General features: G+C 40.7%; 1 protein-coding gene across 1 annotated transcript; it reads left to right on the top strand.

The window, feature by feature from the left end:
- Positions 1–26,089, top strand: LOC144595251 (protein THEM6-like). Its single transcript, XM_078402507.1, has 4 exons — positions 1–405; positions 5,485–5,563; positions 10,948–11,080; positions 25,377–26,089. The coding sequence occupies exons 1-4, from the start codon at positions 264–266 to the stop codon at positions 25,602–25,604; spliced, it is 582 nt and encodes a 193-aa protein (XP_078258633.1). The 5' UTR covers positions 1–263; the 3' UTR covers positions 25,605–26,089.

Here is a 26,089-nt window from a genome sequence, read left to right as displayed (position 1 = left end):
GCGACCCAGACCGCAGTGCGGACCAAAGATACGAGGTGCGGACCCTGGCGCGCGCGCGAGATCGAGCGAAGCCTCCGGGTTGCCGTTACTCCGCACGCGCCCGGCCGCGCGCGGTGGGCGAGAACGCGCGCGCGCCGTCTGCCTCCCTCCGCGGGAGGAGCGGCCGCCGCCGCCAACGCCGAGGATGATGCGCGGAGGGGGAAGCGGCGGATAATCATCGCTGTCTATCTTTCCCTCCCGACGCCAGCTCCAAGACCAGCACCATGTGGCTCTTCATGGCCGTGTTGTCGGTGTTGCCGTTCGCCTTTTTCGACCTGTGGTACTTCATGCGCGGGGCGCTGGTATTACTGGTCGCTTCTTTCGACACCCCGGTCAAGGATATTCTGAGGGAGCAGACAGTCCGGGGTAAGGAAGACCGCTCGCCGGGCTCCCTTGCAGCAGAGGTGCAGAGCCGGCTGAGGCTCGACCTGGGCTCACTTTCATTCATTTTGAACCGGCTTTGGAGCTGCGGTCACCTCGAAGACTGATGACCCAGTTACATTGTCGGCACTACTCCCTTGCCGCGTTTCTTTCTGCTACGTTAAATCATGTGGTCCAGGCCATTTATTGCAGTTTTTTCGGCGATACAATGGTATCGCATTGACAGGAAGCCATGTAGGGCATAATCTATGGTTCAAACCAACCCACTTTTGCAAATTGAAACCAGGGCAGATTCTTCCAAAGGTATTAATACATTCATTTGTGTTGGAACTGGCCAGCATTTATTGTTCATCTTTATTTGCCCTTGAGAACATGGTGGTGAACTACCATCTTGAATTGCTGCAGTCCTTCAGATTCCAAGAGTGATGTTGTTTAGGGCGTGCCTGGAAGAATGCACAGTGTATTTGCGAGGATGTTGTCAGGGCCTAAACTATATGGAGAGGTTGGGCAGGCTAGGACTTTATTCCTTGGAGTGCTGGAAGACGAGAGGTGATCTTATAGAGGTGTATAAGATCACGAATGGAATAGATAGGGTAGATGCAGAGAGTATTTTATCCAGAGTAGGGGAATCAAGAACCAGGGGTATAGGTTTAAGGTGAGAGGGGAAAGATTTAATAGGAACCTGAGGGGCAACTTTTCATACAGAGGGTGGTGGATATATGGAATGAGTTGCCAAAGGTGGTCGTTGAGGCAGGTACCCAAACACAATTTAAAAGACATTTGGACAAGTACAAGGATAGGAAAGGTTTACAGGGATATGGCCCAAATGCAGGCAGGTGGGACTAATGTAGATGGGGCATCTTAGTCGGCATGGGCAAGTTAGGCTGAAAACCCTGTTTCCATGTTCTATGACTCCACTGATTCAGGCAGATTGAGAGTATTCCATGGTGTTCTTTTTAATTGACTTCATCCATGTGCCATTTAGATCTTGGGGTGTGACGAGATGAGTTATAGGCCACAGGGTCCCATTGTTTGATCTGTTGAAAGTAGGTATTTCTCTAACTGGTTGAATTGAGTTTATGGTTAACAGAGAATGTTAACAGTGGGAATGCCAATTGTAAATGGGCACAAGAGACTGCAGATGTTGGAATCTTGAGCAATAAACAAACTACTGGAGGAACTCAGTGAGTCAGGCAGCAGCTGAGGAGGAAATGGACAAACAATGTTAAGGGTCGGGACCCTTCTCGAGACTGGGCCCTGACCCAAAATGTCATCTGTCCATTTCCGCCCACAAAGGTAAATGGGCCTCAGGCAATAAGCCGAACATAACCAGGGTCAGCCTTTTGGAAGGAAGGAACTGCAGATGCTGGTTTAAACCGAAGATAGACACAATATGCTCGAGTAACTCAGCGGGCCAGGCAGCATCTCTGAAAGGAAGGAATGGGTGACGTTTTGGGTCGAGACCCTTCAGATTGAGAAAAGTGGCCCTGGTTCTGCTGTATCTGCCACTAGAAAAACATTCCCTACTGCCCAATACTGAACAAGTAGAGAGGTTTTCATTACATTGTTTTACAATTTGGTGTTTAAATGCCTTTTTCTCTCAAATAGATAAGAAAATTAGTTCAAACGAGTTCAGTTAACTATGCTGTTAAAATTGTGTGGGCAAGTACAGCATACATATTTTTTAAAGCAGTGGCTATCATATGAATATCAATTCTATTCCATTGGGAATTGAGAGTCAGAGAGTTGTGAATCTGGAATTCTCTGCCTCAGAAGGCAGTGGAGGCCAATTCTCTGAATGCATTCAAGAAAGAGCTAGATAGAGCTCTTAAGGATAGCGGAGTCAGGGGGTATGGGGAGAAGGCAGGAACGGGGTACTGATTGAGAATGATCAGCCATGATCACATTGAATGGCGGTGCTGGCTCGAAGGGCCGAATGGCCTCCTCCTGGTCCTATTGTCTATTGTCTATTGAGGAAAGACAATTCTTTTTGCTAGTTCAGTGTTAATTATGCTCAACAGTTTCAGGTACCTGGGTTTAATCCTGACTTTGGATGCGGTTCAATGTCGAGTTTGCATATACTCTCTGTGACCATGTGGAGTTTTTTGGATGTTCTAGTTTGCAAAAGACCTACTAGTAAGTTATTTGCTGACTGCAAATTACCATGTTGTGCAGGTATATGGCAAAAGAGTCAAGGAGAATTGATTAGGGAGAGAATAAATTGCAGGTCTACAAGGAAATGGGAGGAATGGGATTGCTCTTTTGCCCAAATGGCCTCCTGTGATGTAGAAAGGAATGTGAATACGTTGTAGATCATAGGAATAGATTGGGGACTGTTCAAGAGGAAAATGGTAATATCAGAATTTTAACACATTGGTAAAAGGAGGTTTATGTTGACTGCTGTATGACTTTTGATTAATATACTAAAATAGCAGAAATTAGGAATACAATAAAACTCTACTCATCTGGCCTTTTCAGGACTTTGGTTGTGCTGGACTAGCAAATTTCCTGGACTCACAAGAGCTGGCAAATGCTGGAATTTTGAGCAAAAAACATTGCTGGAGGAACTCAGCAGGCCAGGCAGCATCCATAGTGGGAATGCACAAATAACATTTTGGATCAGGTCCTTTCTTCAGATTGGATGAGGGGTCCCAATAGATGCTCTCTGGCCCTCAGATTTTCTGGGCTATTGGTTATTGTTACAATTAATACTTCAGCACGCTTTTACTTCATTTTGTTTTTAGTTGCCACATATTAATATAATCAAATTTTAAGTGAACCTGGAACAGAACTGAAGAGTTTCAAGAGAATGCAGAACCAGGGTTGACCTCCACAATCAGCCCAAAATGGGAACACTAAGAACAGAACTGGGGGTGAGTTTCAAGGGAATGCAGAACCAGGGTAAACCTCCACAATCAGCACCAATTAGCTAGATCGTGAGCCATCAGGATTTCCAAACAATCAGACAGTAAATTGTTGGAGTTTTACTCCACTCGGAATGCCCCATTTTCTTCCCGTGCAATGTACTTGAGACTTGCCTGCAACAATTTCATCTGTCTATTGAAAATGTTGTCTTTTTCTCTGAAATCCTGTTTCCACGCTGAAGCTCTAAACTAAACTATTCCACAGTTAATCAATTTGTTCTGCTTAGAGTTGAGTAAATTTGACTAATATTATCCTTTATATTTTTCTGCTTCTCGTTCTTTTTGCCCTTCTATTCCTCTACGTTGATCTGTCCTTTTAACTCAAAAACACCTTGCTACCACTCCAGTTCTATTGGTTCTGAGATGGCTGAAATTGCCAGTGTGAGAAGTACAGGCTCGGCCAAGTGGCACAATGGTTGCTTGATGGGGGGCAGTTTGGGAGGTGGTGTGTTCCTTCATTTACTTTGGGCCCCTGCATGCTCCTGCTGAATGGACAAGAGGTTCTTGATGCTATCTGAAATGTTGCTTCATTTTCAGTAGTCATTGGCTCAGGATTCGCACATATGTGAAAATCAGATTTCCCTGGGAAAGCATTGAGATTATCCTTTTACTTTGCCTCTCTCCATCTAGTAAGCCTTGCCACGAAGTAGCCTGGAATAGAGTGCTAGTTTTGGGTGTGTGGTTTCAGACTAACATGCCTGCTCATCGGAGACGACTGAGTAATAGAGCCTTACTACGGAGACTGTTGGAATAGCAGTAACCTTGGTTTTCTTATCCTGCCGATTGAGCCAATTTTTCACAGGCAGTAATATTTGGAAGTGCTTACTGAAGAAAGATCGTGTATCAGAAGCATACGGGACTTTGGGGATTACTGGTAACCAGATACATTATCCTGTATTTGAGGTCTTGATCTTACCCAAGGTGAAATGTTGAAAAGCAAGAAAACATGTATTTAAGTTAAGTATTGCTCAATAATTGGAAGTAATGAATACACCAATGTATAAAAAGAGCTCTCTTTTGTTCCCAGTACATAAATTATTTGATCTTTGTTTCTGGAAGTATATACTCTTGGCACCTGCTGCTTTACTGATTTATTGTCAATCTATGTCTTTAAGCTTTTAATCAATGATCAAAGTTTATCCTGGACTCTTCTTCCTCCCTCAGTTTGAGGGAGTTACATTTGTAAGATTTACGTTTGCTGCTTCTAGAACTCTGAAGGCATGTTGAGAAATGCAGAATATTATCCTGGAAATGACTAATGTCACTCAACCCAATTACATTAATGATGCTCTAAAGAAACTGTGCCAATTTAATGGGAAATTTAAAAACTATTGCTAATATTGCCACAAGCAACACTTCCCGGTTTTCTACTTTTGACAGTACATTACCGATTGTCAGTTTTATCTTCCCTACAAGTGTTAGGATGCGATTCCATAATGCAAAATGTGTGACAGTTTTATATTTACCAACCTTTGGTGCCAGGGCCATTTTTTGCCAAGAATAAGGGTGATTTCCCCGTGGTTTCTTATTTTGTTCCAATAAATTGTCTATGGGGATAGCATGCTTTAGATTGTAATTGGCTTATACTAAATAAGGGAACTATAATCAGCTTATGAAAAGGGAGGTCATTTAGGATTTTGTCAATACTTTGTCTTAGATATCTTCCTGATAGTGCGAGACGACAGGAATCAATCATTTAGCTTACCATGATAATTCAGAAATATGCATTGCCACAGTATAATGAAATCAAAATAAAAACTATAGATAATGGAAATCAAATAAAATGCTGGAAACACAAAAGATCAGTCAGCTTCTTGGAAAGAGAAACATGTCAGAATTGGGGGGAAAAAAACAAGTTTTCAGTTGCAAAGAAAGAGGGGGGGGGGGGTTATGGAACCAAAGGAATATCTGTGATAGGTTGAGACCAATTGGTATCATAAAGGTATATCAGACCAAAAGGGGCTTCACTTAGTGTTTATAATATCGATTTTTTTTTTTAAAGGTTACTCCAGTAATTTTCATATTTTTGCCTTCCCTTTTCATTGCAGGCTTTAAAAAAAACAAAAAAACAATTTAAACAATGTATTTAGGCTGGTGTTTTCCTAACTGTGCCATATTTATTCTACTATCTGCATTTTAGGCATTGTGCTCTTCCAAGACATTGACTTCCTGGGCCACATGAATAATGCACGATATTTGCGGGAATGTGATTTTGCCAGGTAATTATCGTTTACGCTATATTAACTGGGTTTGCGTCAGAAACAGGGATAGCAGGAGTCCGTCGTTTCACATGATCCAAATCTCACACTTTCTTGGCGAGAAAAATTAACCCTGGAAAATCCTTTATTGAATCAATCAACCCCTTTCCAGGCTGGGGAATAGACACAGAATTTCATTTTGGAAAAGAGACTTCAAAGGCATGAAATGCAGGAAAACTTCCTTTGATAATACGAAAAACCTGCTGCCTGTCAGCAAGATTCTGATAACCATTTTTAAGGCAATTTCAGAAGGGTTTGAGTTTGGGCATGTAAGTGTCAACCATTCTGCGCTATGTTTAATAATTTTAATAATAGAAACCTATACTTTTGGAAATCAGGTGAATTAGTCAGTTTAATTACTGAATTGAATTCAAATATCCACCTTGGTTAACTCTTAAAGTCCCCACTATCACAGAAGCCAGCCTTCAGCCATTTCAGTTCATTTCATGTAATATCAAGAATGTCAGGAAATGGCTGAGAGCACTGTATACAACAGGTAGACTGTAGTGATACAACAAGGAAACAAGTTCTTTGGCCCACTGAGTCCGTGCCGACCAACGATCAACCATACACTAGTTCAATCCTACACATGGGACAATTTACAGAAGCCAAGTAACCTACAAACCTTTACGTCTTTGTGCATGGAAACAGGAGCACCCGGAGAAAACCCACACAGTCACATGCAGAACATACAAACTCCATACAGACAGCACCCATAGTCATAATCAAACCCAGGTCTCTGGCACTGTAAGGCAGCAACTCTACCGCTGCACCACTGTCCCGCTCAATTAAGAAACAATGCCGTTGTAATGAAAAACTGCAGATGGGTCTACCAAAATGCCGACTGGTGATTAATTTGAATAAGAGAGAACTTAATCAAATATCCTTGATATTCAATGACAGCATCTTTGAGTTCTCCACCCATCAACATCCTGGGGGCAACTTTTAAACAAAAAATTATCTCAACTAGTGAAATAAATGCAGTGGTTACCAGAGCAAGTCAAAAGTTGAATATCCTGTAGTGAGTGATTCACCTGACACTCAAAGCCCTTCCATTATCAAAAAGTCATGTCTGGAGTATGATGGAACACTTTTTATGCATCTGGAGGATTAAAGCATCAACAACACTTTGAGAAGCTTGCAAATCCAGGAAAAAGCAGACAGCTTGATAGGTACCCCATTCATTGTCTCCACTAGTGGATAGTGGCTTCAGTATATATAATGTATAAAGTACACTGTAGTTACTCTCCTTGGTTGCTCTGACCCCCTTCCAAACCCATGGACTCTACCACTAGGAAGAATAGGCTGTATATATATGATATGATGATGATATGATACTAGGCAGGAAAGGTCTTGCCAATCCTTCTATCCCTTGAGTTCGATTTTTGCTATTTACAAGGCAGACTTTGTATTCAGGTTGTTTATTATACCTTTTGCAAATGCTATCCATATGTTTACCACTGCTAAAAATAATTTTGCTGCCTCAATCACGTAAACTTTCACTCGCAAATCTTCAAACTATCTGGTAGTGGGTGCGTACAAATGTTTCTCGGATAGACTCGGCTGGACATTTTTTTTAAATCAACTGACTCAATTATTTTGATCCAGTCAGTTTTGATTTGTATCTGCTGCTCTTTACCCTTGTTGTCCACCTATATTGAGCATAAGATGATTGCATGGTCAGTTCCTGACCAAGCTCTGTGAGTGGCCATCCATGGCATGTTCTGTGGTTGTTCTCTTGACACTTAGGTTTAGATTGCTGGCCTCCAACATAAAACATTGATATCCAAGGCAAACTGTTTATCAACCTGCTGTTTTCTTGTAAATTCTACAGTCTTTAGAAACTCCTAGTTTTAACCTTTTTTAAAAATCTATTTAACCATTTGAGGATTTGGAGAATAATACCACAGTCCTTCAATGGTGTTTGGCACTTACAACTGAAGACATTTCAAATGTGTTATTTGTTCAAAAATGTTACCCCTGATCAGCCAAGAGTGGATCTGCACCACCCTCTATGAATTGATCCGTTTCAGTATATGGTTAGCACTCGTCATGATACCATAGACAAACAGCTGAAGATTCTCCCCTAGTTTTTGGCAAGTTTTATCCAATTTTGTGAAACCTTGGGATCTATTAATTTTAGAAAATAGTCCTTTACACCCGAGAGAGTGTTCTCGCTTCTTTTTGCAGACACAGTCAATCCTCCTAACACTTTGGATGCTAAAGCAAAAATACTCCTTGGAATATGTGATAAGAAACCTGTTCTCCTTAGGCTCCACGTAATTCTGTTTGTGGGTAGCTGACAAAGATTTAAGGGAAGTATCTTTTATCTCTAGTGCTGGGCATAAGGCTTATATATAAAATGAATTGTAGTTTACAAAATTGCGGAAAACTGCAAATGAAATAGCTAGCATAGGATAAGAAAGTTGTGGAAGAGATCTCCTTTCCCTTACCCTGATGAGTATAATTAGAATACTTCGGCTCGAGGTGACTTGCAATTGGAATTGCATTTTGCTTCAAGTTTTATAAAATGGTGACTATTCTTCAAAGACACCATGTTAGGGTATGCTCTGACTATATACTTGTGCAACCCTAAATACTGAGATGAAAAGTGTTTTAAATGAATAATTCCTTGTTCTTGGGTAGACACAAAATGCTGGAGTAACTCAGCGGGACAGGCAGCATCTCTGGAGAGAAGGAATGGGTGACAATTCGGGTCGGGTCCTCTCCAGAGATGCTACCTGACCCGCTGAGTTACTCCAGCATTTTGAGATACCTTCAATTTGTACCAGCATCTGCAGTTATTTTCCTGAAATAACTTGGTCATTGTTGTGGGCTTGATTGAATAACTGATGTTGTTAAAGCAAAATATTTGGTCTATATTTCCATGAAAATCTGAATATAAAATGGTTGGCTCAGTAACCTCTAAGTCAGCAAGGTTTTGTTTTTATTTATTTACTATTGGAGAATATAAACTGTGGCTAAGTGTCATATGAACCCACCACTTGAAATTCTAGGAAGCTGTGCCAAGTGCTGACAAAAAGGTATTTTGCCTGAATGTATTTTGATTTTTGCAGCTATATGGCTGGAGAAAGTATCTCTTAGATTTGTACTAAATGTCTCGTCTGTATGATAAACTCCCAATTCCAGTTGTGACATGCAGCCAAAGCATAAAAACTCTTTCCCCAAAGGAAGAGAAAAAATGCACGTCAGTTTTGTGACTGAGGCCAAAGATCAGATTCATTTCCCACACTCAACAAAGTAATTTAAGGAGATGAGAGAAAAGAAAATTGAGGAGAAGCAAAAAATGGCAATGTTAGATAAGAAAAATGTAGAATTTGGATCTGTGGAGTTTATTTTTACAGGAAGTAGCAGAGATCAGTTGCTTTATAATAAATGGGTTGGTAAGGGGAAAGTGTAGAGTTAAAGACATTTATAACTAGTACTGGATCATAATTTATCCAAATATAAAGGCCAAAGAGCAAAAGAGATGACAAGTTCATAAGCCTCCATGATGTGATGCCCCAAAGAAGCAGTAGTAGTTTGTCATTTGGACAAATCATGATCCAGTACCAGTTTCCTAGTAGCATGGACTCTGTGATTAAACTTCCAGCCATGCAGTAAGAGTTAAGAGCATTGTGTAGTATCAGGATCCCTATTGGAACTATATGATAGCTGTGTGAAGTGCTACCAAATGAATATTGTCAATGAACACAATGTATTTTATAACTGACAACAGATAAATTATCACTCAGAACCTCACAAAGATAATTATTGATCCAGTCAAATGTGACTGAGACCATAGTGTCATTAGTTTAGTTGTGCCAGCTGCAACTGAAATAATATTTTTAGATTTTAGAGATACAATGGGGAAGCAGGTCCTTCGGCCCACCAAGTCCACGCCGACCAGCAATCACCTCATACATTAATACTATCCCACACATTAGGGAAAATTTACAATATACAAAAGCCAATTTAACCTACAAACCTGCACGTCTTTGGTGTGTTGCAGGAAACCGGAGCACCGGGAGAAATCCCACCTTTCCTAAAGAAAAGTCTAAAGTCCACTTTGATAATTTGAAGTAGTAGGTTTATCTCACTATTACTGAGCAGCCAGGCACTTTAAAGACACTGAGGAAGTAATCCAAGATAGTTGTTTCATTAACAATCTCAAAGTGGGTAAAACTTTTGTGGGAAAATTTACATGGAAGGTGAGGCTGCAAAATTGTAGAAAAGAGGGAGGGGAATGACAATGAAAACTGAAAGTTAAAAGGGGAGGGATTCCTTTGGTGAAATTTTGCTGGGTGGCAATGAGCATCTAGGGTTCAAAGTTAAACAGTGGTGACCTTTTGCTTACTACTGAACCACATGCAAATTGGCATAGTTTATTATAGTTTTATTATCATGTATACTGATATATCACAAAAATCTTTGTTTTGCATGCTATCCAGGCAGATCATAATACACACAAGAGCATGCATCAGGCAGTACAAACGAGAAAATAGAGTGCAGAATATAGTTACAGCTTCAGAGAAAGTGCTTTTTTTTAAAAAGTACAAAGACTGCAATGAGGTAGTTTGGAAGATCGGGAATCTATCCTTGGCATATGAGAGGAATATTCAAGAGTCTGATAACAGCATGGAGGAAGCTGTTCTTTTCATCTCCTGTCAGATGGGAGAAGAGAGAATGACCAGGAGTCCAGCGTTCCTTGATTTTGTTGGCTGCTTTCCTGAGGAAGCATGACATATAGATGAAGTCGATTGGGGAGGGAGAAGGCTGATTTTGTGTGATGGACTGGGCTACATTCACAACTCTGCAATTTCTTGTGGTTCCTATACCAAGCTGTGGCGCACTTGGATAGGATGCTTTCCATGGTGCATTTGTAGAGATTGGTAAAGGAGGGAATGGACAGATGGTGTTTTGAGTCAGGATTGAAGAAGGGTCCCGACCTGAAATATCGTCTGTTCATTCCCTCCACAAGTGCGACCTGACCCATTGCATTCCTCCAGCATTTTGTGTTTTGCTCAGGATTCCAGCTGTCCTTTTACTACTTTGAAGTCTAATCTCGCGAGATAAACCATAGGCACTTTCACAAAGTTCGTGTTAATTATAGTTGATTATTCTTCAATTGTCTTTGTTTCCTTTATTTTCTTCTAGTCTAGCCAAGGTTCTCCATCAAACGTCTGGATTATTCAGGATGCATCCCTTTGAAATTTTTTAATTTGAATCTTAGTATTTCCAATTGTTGAGATCAACATTTAACCCGGAACTTTGCACATATATGAATAAAGATGGGGTGCTCTTACTGTGTTCTGGAGACTGTAATGGTATTTTGTGTTTTTCAGGCTGTCCCTTTATATCCGCAATGGTCTGTTACATGCAACCAGGAAGTTAAAAGCTAATATGGTGGTCGGTGCTGCAACCATACGGTATAGACGGTCTCTGCATTTGTTTGAGCAATTCAGGATTAGGTCTAGAGTAAGTTGGTATTTTGTATTTAACATGGGACAACAAAGAATTGGGCAGGGTTGCCATTTTTAATTTTCATAGTGGATAAGTAATTAAGTGTCAAACTAAAAAAAAGGTGAGTGAGCAGAGATCAATAGAAGTTTGAAATAGTAACATTGCTGGAAACATTCAGCAGAAATGTTAATCACAAAAACTGAAACAGTAAACTGTTCAGGTTCAAGACCCTTCAGCAGAATTGGACCCAATGCCTGTGACATCTATCTATATACTAAAACTGTTGTTTGTTTGTTTGTTCCTGAACTACAGCCAAAATGGTACATGATAGCGCAACAATTTTAGGCCCACCTTACTCACCATCCCTTTGGTGCTAATGGAAGAAGTTTCATTGAAATCGGTGTTATATTTTTTTAAGTTATTCACATTTTAAAGTTTAAATCTGTCTCCTAGGGAGGGTGGGGGGTGGAGGATAAGGGGGGGTTGAGGGGGATGGAGGGGGAGGGGGTTCTGCACCAATGCAGGAGAGGTTTGGGCCCAGTGGGTCCACTTGGTCTAGTTAACTCTATTTCTCTCCATGTTTAGTTTATTATTAGCATGTGTACTAAGGCACAGTAAAAACCTTTTTTGCATGCTAACCAAACAGATCAGATATACTGTTGGCAAACTCATGTACAGTAGATGGAGCAAAGATAACTGCTATATTGTAGGATGTTTTTATTTCATATTTCCAGCATCCGCAGTTTTTGTTCCAATCTAATGGGCTTTATTAGATTCCCATTAAATAGATTTGGGAGGATGGAGATAACAATTTTAAATGTTATGAATGGCAGTAAGTGCTTTTCCTTGCCAACATATGCTCTAAACTCCCATTTCCTTGAATTCCTTCGAGCAAGCGTTATAGAGGTTTCTCATTAGATTGGAAATCCTCCCTTACAAAATATAAGGACTGCATACATTTTGTGGGGTTAGAAAAGGAATTTCCTGATATTTTTCCCCCAAACTGATTTGTCATCTTTATCTGGCTTTCACCCTGATATAAATGGTGATTCATTATGTTTTACAGTTAAACATGGCAGGTTAGATGAATCAGAGAAGCCAGGCAAGTTGATATTGTATGTTCAATATTACATTGTATTCAGGCTAAATCAGGATATTTGTTTTTGTATAAGAGCTTCATAATGCATTTATTTCTGTACACTTTCTGTTACATACTTGCCTGATACGCTTGTTGCAAACGCGATCTCTCCAATATACAATGGAAGTCTGGCTTGTTCAGTATAAAACAAGGATAACCACAAGAAGATCACTCTTAGCTTAGAAATCTATTGCAAATGTAATGAAAATGTTGTATTCCTATCATTGAAGAAGCTTTGTGTGAATGTACTTTCAAAGAACTAGCCAGGATTTCAGGAAGCCATGCAGGGTATAAAATTTTCATTTGATATCCATTGGGGTTATGAGTGCACGTATACATACAGCCTTGTATCTGTTGGTGAAGAATGTGAGGTGTTCTCTTTCAAGCATATAATGGGTATATTGGACAACATTAGGAACATCTGGAATCAGATTTGATTACCTTTTCCTTGTGATGGGCACAGCAAAAGAAACTGGAAACAAATGTCAAGAATTGAGATTTGTTGAGATTTTAATGTAATCTTACACCAAAATCAGTACAAGATTTCAGACTGGTGTTTGACTGCTCTTTCACTGTCTGTTGACTCACTTATCCCTGTTTCTGCGATCCATTGTAAAATGCATTGTAAAATGCATTGTAAAATACCCTACAAGTAAGATGTGGACATGTTTAAGATAATCCGACTAAAATAGTTACAGTTTAATTGTTCAATGAATTAAATTTCTAAACTGAAAGGTGTTTTTGAATATTCAGAACAGGCAAAAAGGCTCTTTGTATTTGTATATACTTTTGACACCTTACTGCATGACATCTTAGGTGTAATGACTGTGCTCAGAAGTTCTATTGGTTGGTTTTATCACAAGAACAAATGTTTATTTAGAGCCTTTTCATTTCTCCCCGGACATTTCCATATTTTCTATATCCTATGTAATAAATTGGAAACCCAGTCCTTGTTTCTGGTTAGGCGAATGTAATTTTAGATCTATAAAATAACTGAGCAGCTGACCTTTTGATTATGTTGTTTGAGGGAATTAATGTGAGTAACTGGACACGCAGATGTTGTCCACATTTCAATTATTGCCAGAGCATCAATCAGAACACGTGACCAGACAAACTACAGCTTATTTTGTGTCTTGTCCAAAATGCAGTTATGTCATTGTGTTTTTATTCCTCGGTTGTCTCCTGATTAACTTCAACTGAGTTTGCATAATTGTACCAAAGTTCATAATCCATGAACATACCATGATCCGCACAAATGTGTAAGTTTTAAGTACAGAACTTCATAGCATCTGTAAATACAATGAATAGCTTTACCTGTCTGTTATAGGAAGTGTTGCATCACAATATAATACAATACAATACAAAATTTATTGTCATTGTGCAGTGTACAAGTACAGACACAACGAAATGCAGTTAGCATCTTAACCAGGGTGCATGCGATGGAATAGTAAAACATATAATATATACAGTAATTCAGTAGCGGTAGTGGAAATTCCGGTGAGCGAGATCAGTCACTGATGGGAGGAGTGCCCGTGGTGGGGGGGGGGGATGGCAGCAATCACCGAAACGCAGAGTTAAGTAAGGTAACGACCGCAGGAATGAAGCTGTTCCTGAACCTGCAGGTCTGGGAACAGAGAGACCTGTAGCGCCTCCCAGATGGGAGGAGGGTAAACAATCTGTGGTTGGGGTGAGAGCTGTCCTTGACGATGCAGCGCGCCCTTCGCAGACATCGCCTACTCTGGATAGACTCAATGGAGGGGAGTGAGGAACCGGTGATGCGTTGGGCAGTTTTCACCACCCTCTGCAGTGCTTTCCGGTCGGAGACAGAGCAGTTGCCATACCATACTGTGATACAGTTAATAAGGATGCTCTCGATAGTGCAGCGGTAGAAGTTCACCAGAATCTGAGGAGACAGATGGACCTTCTTTAGTCTCCTCAGGAAGAAGAGACGCTGGTGAGCCTTCTTGATCAGTGTCGAGGTATTGTGGGTCCAAGAGAGGTCATCAGAAATGTTGACACCCAAGAACTTGAAACTGGAAACACGCTCCACCTCCATCCCGTTAACATGGATGGGGGTGTGCGTACCACCCCTAGTCCTTCTGTAGTCCACAATGAGCTCCTTGGTCTTCTTGGTGTTAATGCATATTTTCATGAGCACAGGGCAAGGTTGCAATTGTGAGGTTCAAGGAAACATTGAATTCAGTTATAGCTCCCATGCTGTGTCATAGGGATATGTATGTAAAAAAACAAACGCTAATAATTGCATCTGAATGTGCTAATTTGGGGGGTGGGTTGGTGTGTGTTGGGGGGGCGGAGACGGGACGGGGGGACTGAACTCTAAATTAAAAATATCTGTATAGGAGGAGTCTGGGATACAGGAGAAGTGGAACTGGGGCGGAGATGTAGTGAGGTCACTAGCTGGGAGTTAAGTGCTCCTGGCAGCAGAATCATGAATAAGTGAGCCATTGAGAGGAGAAATGCATTCAAAATCAGTATTGTTCGTGGATTTCAAATGTGACCACTCTCGCTTCTCATCTGTTCCTTTCAATGGATCTTGGTCTCCCATCTCAAAGAGTAGATTGCAGATTTTACAAGTACTGATTCCATTCGGATTTACAAAATGAATGCACCACATTCTTCCACCAACAGTGACAGACCCATATCCATAACTGCTTCAGCTAGGCAATACATAAAATAAGGCAGTAAATAGGAGCAGGAGGCCATTTGTCCCTTCTACTTGTTTCAGGCCCAACATGGCTGATCAGTCACTTCACTGCCCTGTTCTTGTATTGTCTCCATATGTTTAGCATTTTTAAAAAGTCTTCCTTTCCCTTATATACAGTTTTAATTAATGCTTATTGCATTAAATGTTGTAAGTTCTCTCAGGCAGAATTTTGGACAGAAAGAATCTAATCTTTGGCTGTACACAATGCATTCACAGTTCCAGTGTGCATCAAATAGAAATTTCATCACCTTTTATGGCTTTCTGAAACACTGATTAGTTATTTGATATATTCATACAGCTATAGCTTCTACAATGAAAGGAATACAAAATCTTTATTACATTTTCAGTAGATATACTAAGCTAAGTGTGATCTCTTTCTGACCATGCTTGTATTGTACTGAACAATGAGTCTGACTTCTATTGTGTAAGGTGTGAAATTATCTTTAACAAGTTTTTCAGATGAGTCATTACTGGAAGTAACAGAATCAAATCCATTTCACTCTTGGTTCATGGTCTTGTCAGACTTGCCAAAAATAACTAAATTGATAGTCTTCCATCTTCATCCTACCATTGGATTTGAAATCTCATTGAAAAGAACTTTATGGCCGCCTCCTGCACCTATTGTCTATTTACATAGATGGAAATTTTATTGTCCCTGTCTCTGTTTTGGTTACAATCTTCTCAAAAGTGCTTTGCAATGGCAGTTCATTCATGTACAGATTGTATATGCTCTGCTTGGGGAACAGATAAGGCAATAATAGGGTTACTGCTCTAGTGTCTAAATTATGCAAATGCACATTTAAACAGCATGGACAGTTATCAGGCTAAGTGCTTGGCGCACAAATAGCAATAACCTTATTTATAATAAGTGAAATGAAATTTTCCACCAAGACCAAGCAGCACATATCACTGACCAGAACATATCACTGACCAGAACATTTAACATTAACACTTTGACTTCTATCAATCTCGTCTCAATAAATATTTGGTAAAGGAGTTATTTCAGTATCTGATTACAAGGGTAATAATAAAAAATAACAACTGAATGTAAGTAGGTCTCCACAGTGGCACAGCAGTAGAGCTGTTGCCTCACAGCACCACAGACCCGGGTTCGATCCTGTCGATTGGTGCCGTCTGTGCGGAGTTTGTACATTCTCCCCATGACCTTGTGGGTTTTCTCTGGTTTCTTCCTATATTCCAAAGGCGTACAGGTTTGTAGGTTAATTGGCTTCTGTAAATTGCCCCTAGTGTCTAGGATGGTATAGCATAGAACTAGTGAGTGCATGATCGATGATCAGTATGGACTCTGGGCCAAAGGCCTTGTTTCCACGCTGTGTCTCTAAACTAAACTAGGTGATAAATACTGTGTTTAGGTCTACCCATTCACTCTCACTACAGCCAGCTGAAGTATATTTATTTATTCAGTGTTTTTCCTGCCTAGGTGCTCACGTACGCATCTGCTCAGCATTTGTATTTCAACCTCCATATTCATCAGCTTGCCTTTCTGCTCCTGATGCTTTCTTTTCCAAGTGTTTCTGAGATTATTTCCCGTCAGTTGTTTCTTATCCATGTGTCCATTACAATTGTTACTGAGCTTCCTTGCTTGCCTGCCTATTCGGATGCTTCCTGACGAAGGAGATAGCACAAAGAAAGAAGTGAAGAGTAAAAAATGGAGAAGGATTATTAGTGAAATTTGAAGAATGCACATATTTGCAACAATTGGTAACTTTAAAGTGACAGGTCTCATTAAACACAGTGTCTCCTTTTTTAAGTTGAATAAAACTTAGCATTGCATATTACACAAGTTCTGTTCTTGCAAAACAATATTATGCAATCCAACATACTAATATTTTGGTGACAGTTCGTGTAGTTTGAATTAATGAACCTTGTACAATGGGGGAGACAGTCACTTTCCTTTGTCAAATAAACATTTGTTCATTAGGTAAACCCAGCTGTGAATTTTACTTGTCCATTTGCCACCTATGTCCTCTGATTAAAATGTGTAATATACAATTCTGAGCACTGTGTAAACTGAATATCCACCAGATTATAACTCAATTACGAGTTTATCCAGTAAAGCGCTGCAGGTGAATTACAACCACCATTGTCGCAGGTGCTATTACGTTCAACTGAAGGCAATGTGTCTCAAAGGCAGGGAGGATAAATGAATCCGTAGCTTTTTCCATCAAATGTGTTAACAAGTTTCTGCTGTCAGTCTGACTTTGATTTTCATCCACTTATCTCATATTGATTCTCTGTGCTTTGCAGCATTGTACTTTCATAAACTCATCAAGTTATTTACATCAGTTTTAAATGCAGTTGCATCGTGTAATTTAAAAATTAACTCCTTAAAAGAGATTTTATCCTCCAGGCTGGAGGGGAAAAATCAAAACCCAACAAACTGCAGATGGTGGGAATCTAAAGGGTTGGGTGTGACATGCTGGAAATTCTCAGCACATCAGCCAGAGAGAAGCTGAAGTAATGAAAGGTAATTGAATATAAACATTTACTCTCTTTCTTCACGTTACCTGACCTTCCGAAAAAGAAAATAAATCCCACTTAGCGGTTTTCTGAAAAGTTAGTCGAGACTGATTTCAAGAATATGTAGCTATTCACTTTCTATTTTATTGACATTTTAAAATCTGTCTTTTTCCTATTCATTTTGCTGTTGGTACACAAAATTAGATTTTCCATGTCCTATCACCTGGCAAGATACTTCATACTCCATGCATTGAATTAAACAAATAGCACAGTATACCACTGAACATAACCTTGCTTCAACCTCTACTTTTAGTCTAGCCCTGGCTGGTTTTTTAAATTTCCCAATTTGTTTTAGAATCCAGAAAATCTTATCTGCCTGGGACCTGAATATATCGAACAATTAAATATCCACATTTCTTTATGGAGAACTCTGAAGATACAGAACCTTCTGAAATTCCTTAAAATTAAAAGTAGCTTCTTATCCTGACATTGAGTCCTAGTTCTAGACTGTAACCAGAGGAAATAGGATCTACCTTCTGAAAACCATTAATTTTTATTTTGAGCAAGTCGCATCTCATTCTTCTAATCGCCCATATTCTGTACCCATTCCCTCTTAGTTCTATGCCATTCAACCCCATATCCCGGGAATCAATGTTACTGCAGGCTCTTAATTTTCTAGCACATTATCAGATTTGAAATGTAGACCCCATGACAAGTTGAACAGCCCAGTCATTGCTGATTATTGATTTGTCTCACCAATTCGGTGCTATATTTCAGGCAGTCGCCATTGATGCCAGTATAGATTTTACATTACAATAGCTGAATGTAAAAACTGATCCCATAATAAAGGTTGAGGCTTGAAGGTAAAGCTTGAATTTGAACTGAAAACCAATCCTGGGCTAGTCACACCCACACTATGATAGGATACCAAAACTATTCTGTTTTAAAATTAGCTTTTAAAGTAAACGATGGCTGACTTTCAGGTCATTTGGATTTTTGGATGACCAGCAATATGAAAATCATGTCCTTCCTTTTAAAAATTGCAATGCTAAGTAGAGTCAATAAGAGCTTTCACACTGGGTTGATTTTTAGATCACCTTTCGTAGCTGATATAGAGCAGCACCAGATAAAACTGTGACATTCATAGTAAACATTGGAGGCAGTGTTCACGCCAGAGCTATACAATAGACCAGCAGTCTCCAAACTGTGGCCCGCGGACCACATCCGGCCCGCCACAAGATTTTATCCGGCCCGCAGCAAGCACTTTCTGTGCTGCGGGTTCTGTGGTAGCGTGGGAACATTTTTTTTAGCGCCCTCTATGAATGGTGGTTTATTGTCACGTGTTCACTGCACAGTGGAATTATTTTAGCCTAGATCACACGTGCACAGATCACCACCATATTTTGGCGCCGTTTACAAAAGTGCAAAGTCGGGTCGGCGCGTTGGATGTACTGGAGCGGCTCCCGATCCAGGCAAGCCCCAGGCTGCTGCAGGGCCTCCTCCGTCGCCCTCGACTGGGTCGGCCCGTTGATCGATATCCCTCTCCTCGCCCGACCGACCGCCTGTGTGTCCCGGGGGAAACGCCTTCTGCAGCCGACCTTGCAGGCGCTGTAGGCATTACCCCTCTCCAACTGGCCCATTCATTGTGTCTGTTGTCGCCAGCGGCTCCCTCCTCGGTTCTCCGGTCTTCAGGGCCGATCTCGGCAGTTTCCAAACTTGCACGTCAGGTAGGCTATCAAGTTGAGGGCTTGTATGCAGCTGCCGACTTAATAATAATTTAAAATTTTAATGATTTCTTAGCAGAGTGCCCATCCGTGAGTCACTGCAACGATGACACATGTGGTCATTCCGCCATTATATGATATTTCTATACTGTCTGCATGCCCACTGGTGGTCACTGTATTTTTTTCTGTTTTTTAAATAGTTGTATACCTACGGTATATATATATATATTTCAAGCTCTTTTAAAAAATTGAATATTATTTATTTGTTGCCATATAAACCTCATTAAATTTATAAAACTGACATTTCTTTATTCTTTCCTACTGCCTGCAAAAATGTGCCAAATATATAATGTGGCCTTCATGCTGAAAGGTTTGGAGACCCCTGCAATAGACAATAGGTGCAGGAGTAGGCCATTCGGCCCTTTGAGCCAGCACTGCCATTCACCGTGATTATGGCTGATCATGCACAATCAGTACCCCGTTCCTGCCTTCTCCCCATATCCCTTCACTATCATTACGAGCTCTATCTAACTCTCTCTTGAAAGCATCCAGAGAATTGGTCTCCACTGCCTTCTGAGGCAGAGAATTCCACAGCTTCACAACTCTGTGAAAGATTTTTTCCTCATCTCTGTTCTAAATGGCCTACCCCTTATTCTTAAACTGTGACCCCTGGTTCGGGACTCCCCCAACATCAGGAACATGCTTCCTGCCTCTAGCGTGTCCAATCCCTTAATAATTTTATGTTTCAATAAGATCCCCTCTCATCCTTCTAAATTCCAGAGTGTATAAGCCCAGTCGCTCCAGTCTTTCAACGTATGACAGTCCCGCCATTCTGGGAATTAACCTTGTGAACCTACGCTGCACTCCCTCAATAGCAAGAATGTCCTTCCTCAAGTTTGGAGATCAAAACTGCACACAATACTCCAGGTGTGGTACAATCCGAAAACTTGGATCAAATGAAAGCTTACTTAGCTTTGACACACTTGCTCTTGAATAGTGATGGACAATGAAACAGCATCCACCAGGAGGAGGCTCTGTTAACATCTCCATCCTTTTACGTTGAAGCCCAGTGGGTGAATGCATTTGCAACTATATTCTGCCCCATGAACCGAGTGAATGATTTATTCAGCCACTTAAGGTCAAAATCATCACTGAAACAGTCTTCAGTCAATTTAGTTTATTCTGCATTTCAAGAAATAGCTGAATGCATGGGTTACAGCACCATCCCAACCATAGTATTAAAGATATGTCTTGAAGAACCAGTCACTTCAACCGTAAAAGCATTTTTCAAAAGGATTTGAGATGCATCGTGCCTACAAAAGCAAGAATGTATCAATGTAATTACCACCCCATCTGTTTACTATCAAAAGTCTTAAGTGATGGATTATTGCCAGCAATGCTATCAAATGGCTCCTGTCAGTGACCTGCTCACTGATGCCTACTTGGCTTCTGTTTGAACCACACAGCCCCAGACTACTTCACAGCCTTAGTACATAAAAAAGTTAAATGAGACTGACTACTCTTACAGCATTAGCTGATTGTGAATGATTGCAAAGAGTCCTACTGATGATTTCAGAGAATCCTATTGTAGCTAATGGGTATATGGGAAAACTGAGCAGGAAGAGCTAAACAACATTCAACTTTGGCCATACAAGTATGCAGGCGATGACCACCTCTCGTAAGAGAAAGTACAAGTACCTTCCCAAGATATTCAAAGGAATTACCATTGTCATATTCCTGCCCTCTTTACCTCAGTCTGTCAATATCTTTGGAGGAAGTGATTGAGCTGGGTGCAAACATTTGGAGGACACGTGGATATGAATGGAGAGGGCTTGGAGGGATATGGGCCAGGTGCTGACAAATTGGTCTATTTTAGATGGGGCATCTTGGTTGGCATGGACAAATTGGGCCAAGGGGCCTGTTCTTGTGCTGTATGATTCTATGGGGGATGGTGGTGTGACTGGAATATTGGTAATTAAAGTTGACCAGAACATTAACTGAATCAACCACATGAATACCCATGGTATGAGAGGAGATTAGAGGCTCGGTATTGTGTAGCATAGACCAGACTTCCCAACAACCATCCTAAAGTTGTCAAACAACTTCTTCTTCACTGAGGAAGATACACACAATCTCCCAAATGTTCTAGGGGCCGGAGAACCTAGGGTGATGGAGGAACTGAAGGAAATCCACATTAGGCAGGAAATGGTTTTGGGTAGACTGATGGGACTGAAGGCTGATAAATCCCCAGGGCCTGATGGTCTGCATCCCAGGGTACTTAAGGAGGTGGCTTTAGAAATAGTGGAAGCATTGGAGATCATTTTTCAATGTCCTATAGATTCAGGATCAGTTCCTGTGGATTGGAGGATAGCAAATGTTATCCCACTTTTTAAGAAAGGAGGGAGAGAGAAAACGGGTAATTATAGACCAGTTAGTCTGACATCAGTGGTGGAGAAGATGCTGGAGTCAATTATAAAAGACGAAATTGCTGAGCATTTGGATAGCAGTAACGGGATCATTCCGAGTCAGCATGGATTTACGAAGGGGAAATCATGCTTGACAAATCTACTGGAATTTTTTGAGGATGTAACTAGGAAAATTGACAGGGGAGAGTCAGTGGATGTGGTGTACCTCGACTTTCAGAAAGCCTTCGACAAGGTCCCACATAGGAGATTAGTGGGCAAAATTAGGGCACATGGTATTGGGGGTATGGTACTGACATGGATAGAAAATTGGTTGACAGACAGAAAGCAAAGAGTGGGGATAAATGGGTCCCTTTCGGAATGGCAGGCAGTGACCAGTGGGGTACCGCAAGGTTCGGTGCTGGGACCCCAGCTATTTACGATATACATTAATGACTTAGACGAAGGGATTAAAAGTACCCTTAGCAAATTTGCAGATGATACTAAGCTGGGGGTAGTGTGAATTGTGAGGAAGATGCAATAAGGCTGCAGGGTGACTTGGACAGGTTGTGTGAGTGGGCGGATACATGGCAGATGCAGTTTAATGTAGATAAGTGTGAGGTTATTCACTTTGGAAGTAAGAATAGAAAGGCAGATTATTATCTGAATGGTGTCAAGTTAGGAGGAGGGGGAGTTCAACGAGATCTGGGTGTCCTAGTGCATCAGTCAAGGAAAGGAAGCATGCAGGTACAGCAGGTAGTGAAGAAAGCCAATGGAATGTTGGCCTTCATAACAAGAGGAGTTGAGTATAGGAGCAAAGAGGTCCTTCTACAGTTGTACCGGGCCCTGGTGAGACCGCACCTGGAGTACTGTGTGCAGTTTTGGTCTCCAAATTTGAGGAAGGATATTCTTGCTATGGAGGGCGTGCAGCGTAGGTTCACTAGGTTAATTCCCGGAATGGCGGGACTGTCGTATGTTGAAGGGCTGGAGCAATTAGGCTTGTATACACTGGAATTTAGAAGGATGAGGGGGGATCTTATTGAAACATATAAGATAATTAGGGGATTGGACACATTAGAGGCAGGAAACATGTTCCCAATGTTGGGGGAGTCCAGAACAAGGGACCACAGTTTAAGAATAAGGGGTAGGCCATTTAGAACGGAGATGAGGAAGAACTTTTTCAGTCAGAGAGTGGTGAAGGTGTGGAATTCTCTGCCTCAGAAGGCAGTGGAGGCCAGTTCGTTGGATGCTTTCATGAGAGAGCTGGATAGAGCTCTTAAGGATAGCGGAGTGAGGGGGTATGGGGAGAAGGCAGGAACGGGGTACTGATTGAGAGTGATCAGCCATGATCGCATTGAATGGCGGTGCTGGCTCGAAGGGCTGAATGGCCTACTCCTGCACCTATTGTCTATTGTCTATTGTCTACCACAATGAGCACAACTCTAAGAACACTCAGAAAGCTCAAAGTCATACAACGAAAGCAACTTGTTTGAGTGGTACACTTTCTATCATTTTAAACATTTCCTTGTGACTACACTATATTTCCTGCAAAATACACTTTAGACAAAATTTATTTGGCAGCATTTCCCAAACCAGTGACCTCCATGGCCCAGAAAATGAAGAGCAACAGACAGCGTCAAGACCGTCATGATTACACAGACAACCAGCTTAAGAAACGACAGGGGCACTAGCTGATGAGAGGTTTCACAATATAAGCCAAAACTTCATCAAGCTAGTTATGCCAAGTCGAGAATGTTTCATTGTCTTATATACCGGCAACAGAACAATGGAATTCTTACTTGCTCCATCTTAACAGACTCATTAATACAATAACTTGCAAATATATGGGTGTTAAAACTGTATTGACATAGAGTCATACAGCACCGAAATAGACCCTTCTGCCAAACTTGTCCATGTCGACCAAGATGACTGCAGTCTCATTTGCCTGCATTTGGTCCACATACCTCTCAATCTTTCCTATCCATTGTGTGATGACAAGGCTAATAACCATAAAATACATTAAATGTCTCACTAAATTACTGAAAAGACCAAGGAGAATATTCTGGGCTGGTGGAAGATGCCAACAGACTAGACAGTTGTGCAAAAAAAGTGGCAAATGGGGAGGTGTGCATTAATACAAGGAACCCAAGGGAATGTGCAATGAAAGAGAGGGTTTAATTGTCATATGCACCGACAATGGAACAATGAAATTCTTACTTGTAGCGGAACTGTTAACACAATACTCATAACATAAAACAAAACAAAAATCAATAAATTAAAGACCTCAATGTTAGTGCAACCAACAGGATAATAAGAAATGTGGGGGAACAAAGGAAACTTTCTGCATTTGATGGCCAGATTCTTAGACTGTCAAATTTATCACACTTTTTATGGCTGTGATTGCCATTGAGTCCTCATTGCCGGTGTGGAATAAGTGTTATTCCTAACATCTAACCATTTGCAACGTGTGATGAAAAATACCTGTGCTGCCTCTCTAAAAACATTCTAGAGCCATCACTACAGCTATAGTAGCATTCAGTTGCGTGACACAAGTCTTAAAGAGGTAGCAGCCTTCAAGCAATAACTACTGTTCCCAACCAATATTACATGTATACATTTTGCAGACATTCTTTTCAAATTGTGTTGTCAATTACATGGGAGAGTTGTTGGAATAGAGAGATTGGTAGTTTACAAAGCTCTCAGAATTGGATTGCTGCTTTCGATATGGTTCTCGGGCAATGTTGCATTATATTTTCATTTATTATTGTAGGAGCAAGTGTGACACCTTGTAGTAGCAAGACTTAAATATCCAAATACTGTGATCTACAACTAAGTGCCACACCTAGATCAAGCATTGCTGTGTTGCAAATCTGTCTCACTTTGTGACTTTGTTAGACTTTGTGACTTTCTTTGCACACCATTGCTACCCTATCTTACAATTCAATCCTCAAGAGTTAATTGGAGACACAAGGAACTGCAGATGCTGGAATCTTGAGTAAAACACAAAGTGTTGTATTAATTCAGCAGGTCAGGCAGCATCTGTGGAGGGAACAGGCGGGTGATGTTTTTGGCCGGGACCATACTTCAGACTGATTGGAGGGGGAGGGGGAGGGGAAGAAAGCTGGAAAAGAGGTGGGGGAGGGAGAGGGGAGGGGTACAAAGACTGATGTGATAGGTGGATACAGGTGTGGTGGACATTTGATTGGCAGATGGGTAGAAAGGCTAGAAAAGGAGATGAAAAATATGTCAATGAGATTTAAATTATTTTGCATCGTTATCAACAGCTGTTTCTTCAAGATTATTCCACTTACAGCTGATGAACATTTGTAATGATTTTCATTACAATTGCTGTTTGGTTCAGCAAGACCTCTTCACGGAGCATCTTTGGTTATTGATTTCAGGGACTTTGCAGGAAAAGAACTCCAGACCATGTTTTGTTTAAAATATCTCCAGTCTTCAAGATTAATCAAACACCTCCTTTCATTTTGTTCTACTGTTTTCCTTAAACATTATTCAGCTCGCCCATCCTCGGGCTGCCTCAGAGGAATATTGGCTGCACTATATTTCATCATCCCTGTCTAATATAGTATGTCTAATATTTAATGTTGATATTCTATTCTAGATTTTTTTTCTTACTTTAAGCTCCTGACCAAATAATTTATGTTTCAAGGGGAAGTTTGAATCTAAAGCTTAAATCTGCACTGAGTTCAAGGATTAGAGTAACAATGTTCTGGCCTTATCTTGAGTTAAACTTGAGTCCACCTTGGGCAAGTGGAATCATCCCTCCTGTGGCAACACCATCACTATTTTCTTGCTGAAATATGTGTTCTCTCTCCAACAGATCCTTTGCTGGGATGAAAAGGCATTTTATATCGAGCAGGAGTTCATCTCCTGCAAGGACAGCTTTGTGTGTGCCACCATGCTGTGTCGACAGAATGTACTGTACAGCACCCCAGATAAGTTACTGCAGCTCCTGTGCAAGCGGAAGGTAGAATGCCCAGATTTTCCTGAAGAGGTACTGTTATGGACTAAGTACAACCAAGCTAGCAGTGCAAGGCTAAGAGCGTAGTGATCTCTTCAGCAAGACCAAACTGTTCTAGGCAAGGAACCAAGGATGGTATAGATATCTAGTGATAATAGTAGCAGTGGATCACTTTAATGTTGACATTCTGCTCAAGGAATTTTTTTATCTTTTAAGCTCCTGACCAAATTATTTATTTTATGTTTCAAGGAAAAGCTTGGATTCACATGCGTGAATTTATTATAAATCAGTGACACTGGATGGCACATATCTTTAAAATTGTATTTATGCAAATTTTGTTTTGTGAGCTCTTTATTGTTAAATGCATTCATGTAATTTATTGACTTGAAATTATATTCATATTTGTTTGATGGAGATGATCATCAATATATAATTAAAATAGCTGTATCTGGCTTATCTTCCCTCAAAGTCCAGTGTAATCCTTTTGCCTGCGATGTCTGCCATTCCTTGCAGTGACTTTTCACGAGAACAATGACATCAAATGACAGTAAGAGAGAAAGTGCACCAAGACC

The sequence above is a fragment of the Rhinoraja longicauda genome, chromosome 7, assembly GCF_053455715.1.
Source record: "Rhinoraja longicauda isolate Sanriku21f chromosome 7, sRhiLon1.1, whole genome shotgun sequence".
Classification (NCBI taxonomy): Eukaryota; Metazoa; Chordata; class Chondrichthyes; order Rajiformes; family Arhynchobatidae; genus Rhinoraja; species Rhinoraja longicauda.
The sequence above is the reverse complement of the archived record's forward strand: the minus strand, read 5'-3'. Positions and strand labels throughout refer to the sequence as shown.

Excerpts from the sequence above, each read along its gene's own strand:
- LOC144595251 (XM_078402507.1), top strand. The coding sequence starts at position 264 with ATGTGGCTCTTCATGGCCGTGTTGTCGGTGTTGCCGTTCGCCTTTTTC. Across the intron at positions 5,564-10,947 it reads CGGGAATGTGATTTTGCCAG|GCTGTCCCTTTATATCCGCA; the intron begins GTAATTATCGTT and ends TGTGTTTTTCAG. Across the intron at positions 11,081-25,376 it reads AATTCAGGATTAGGTCTAGA|ATCCTTTGCTGGGATGAAAA; the intron begins GTAAGTTGGTAT and ends TCTCTCCAACAG.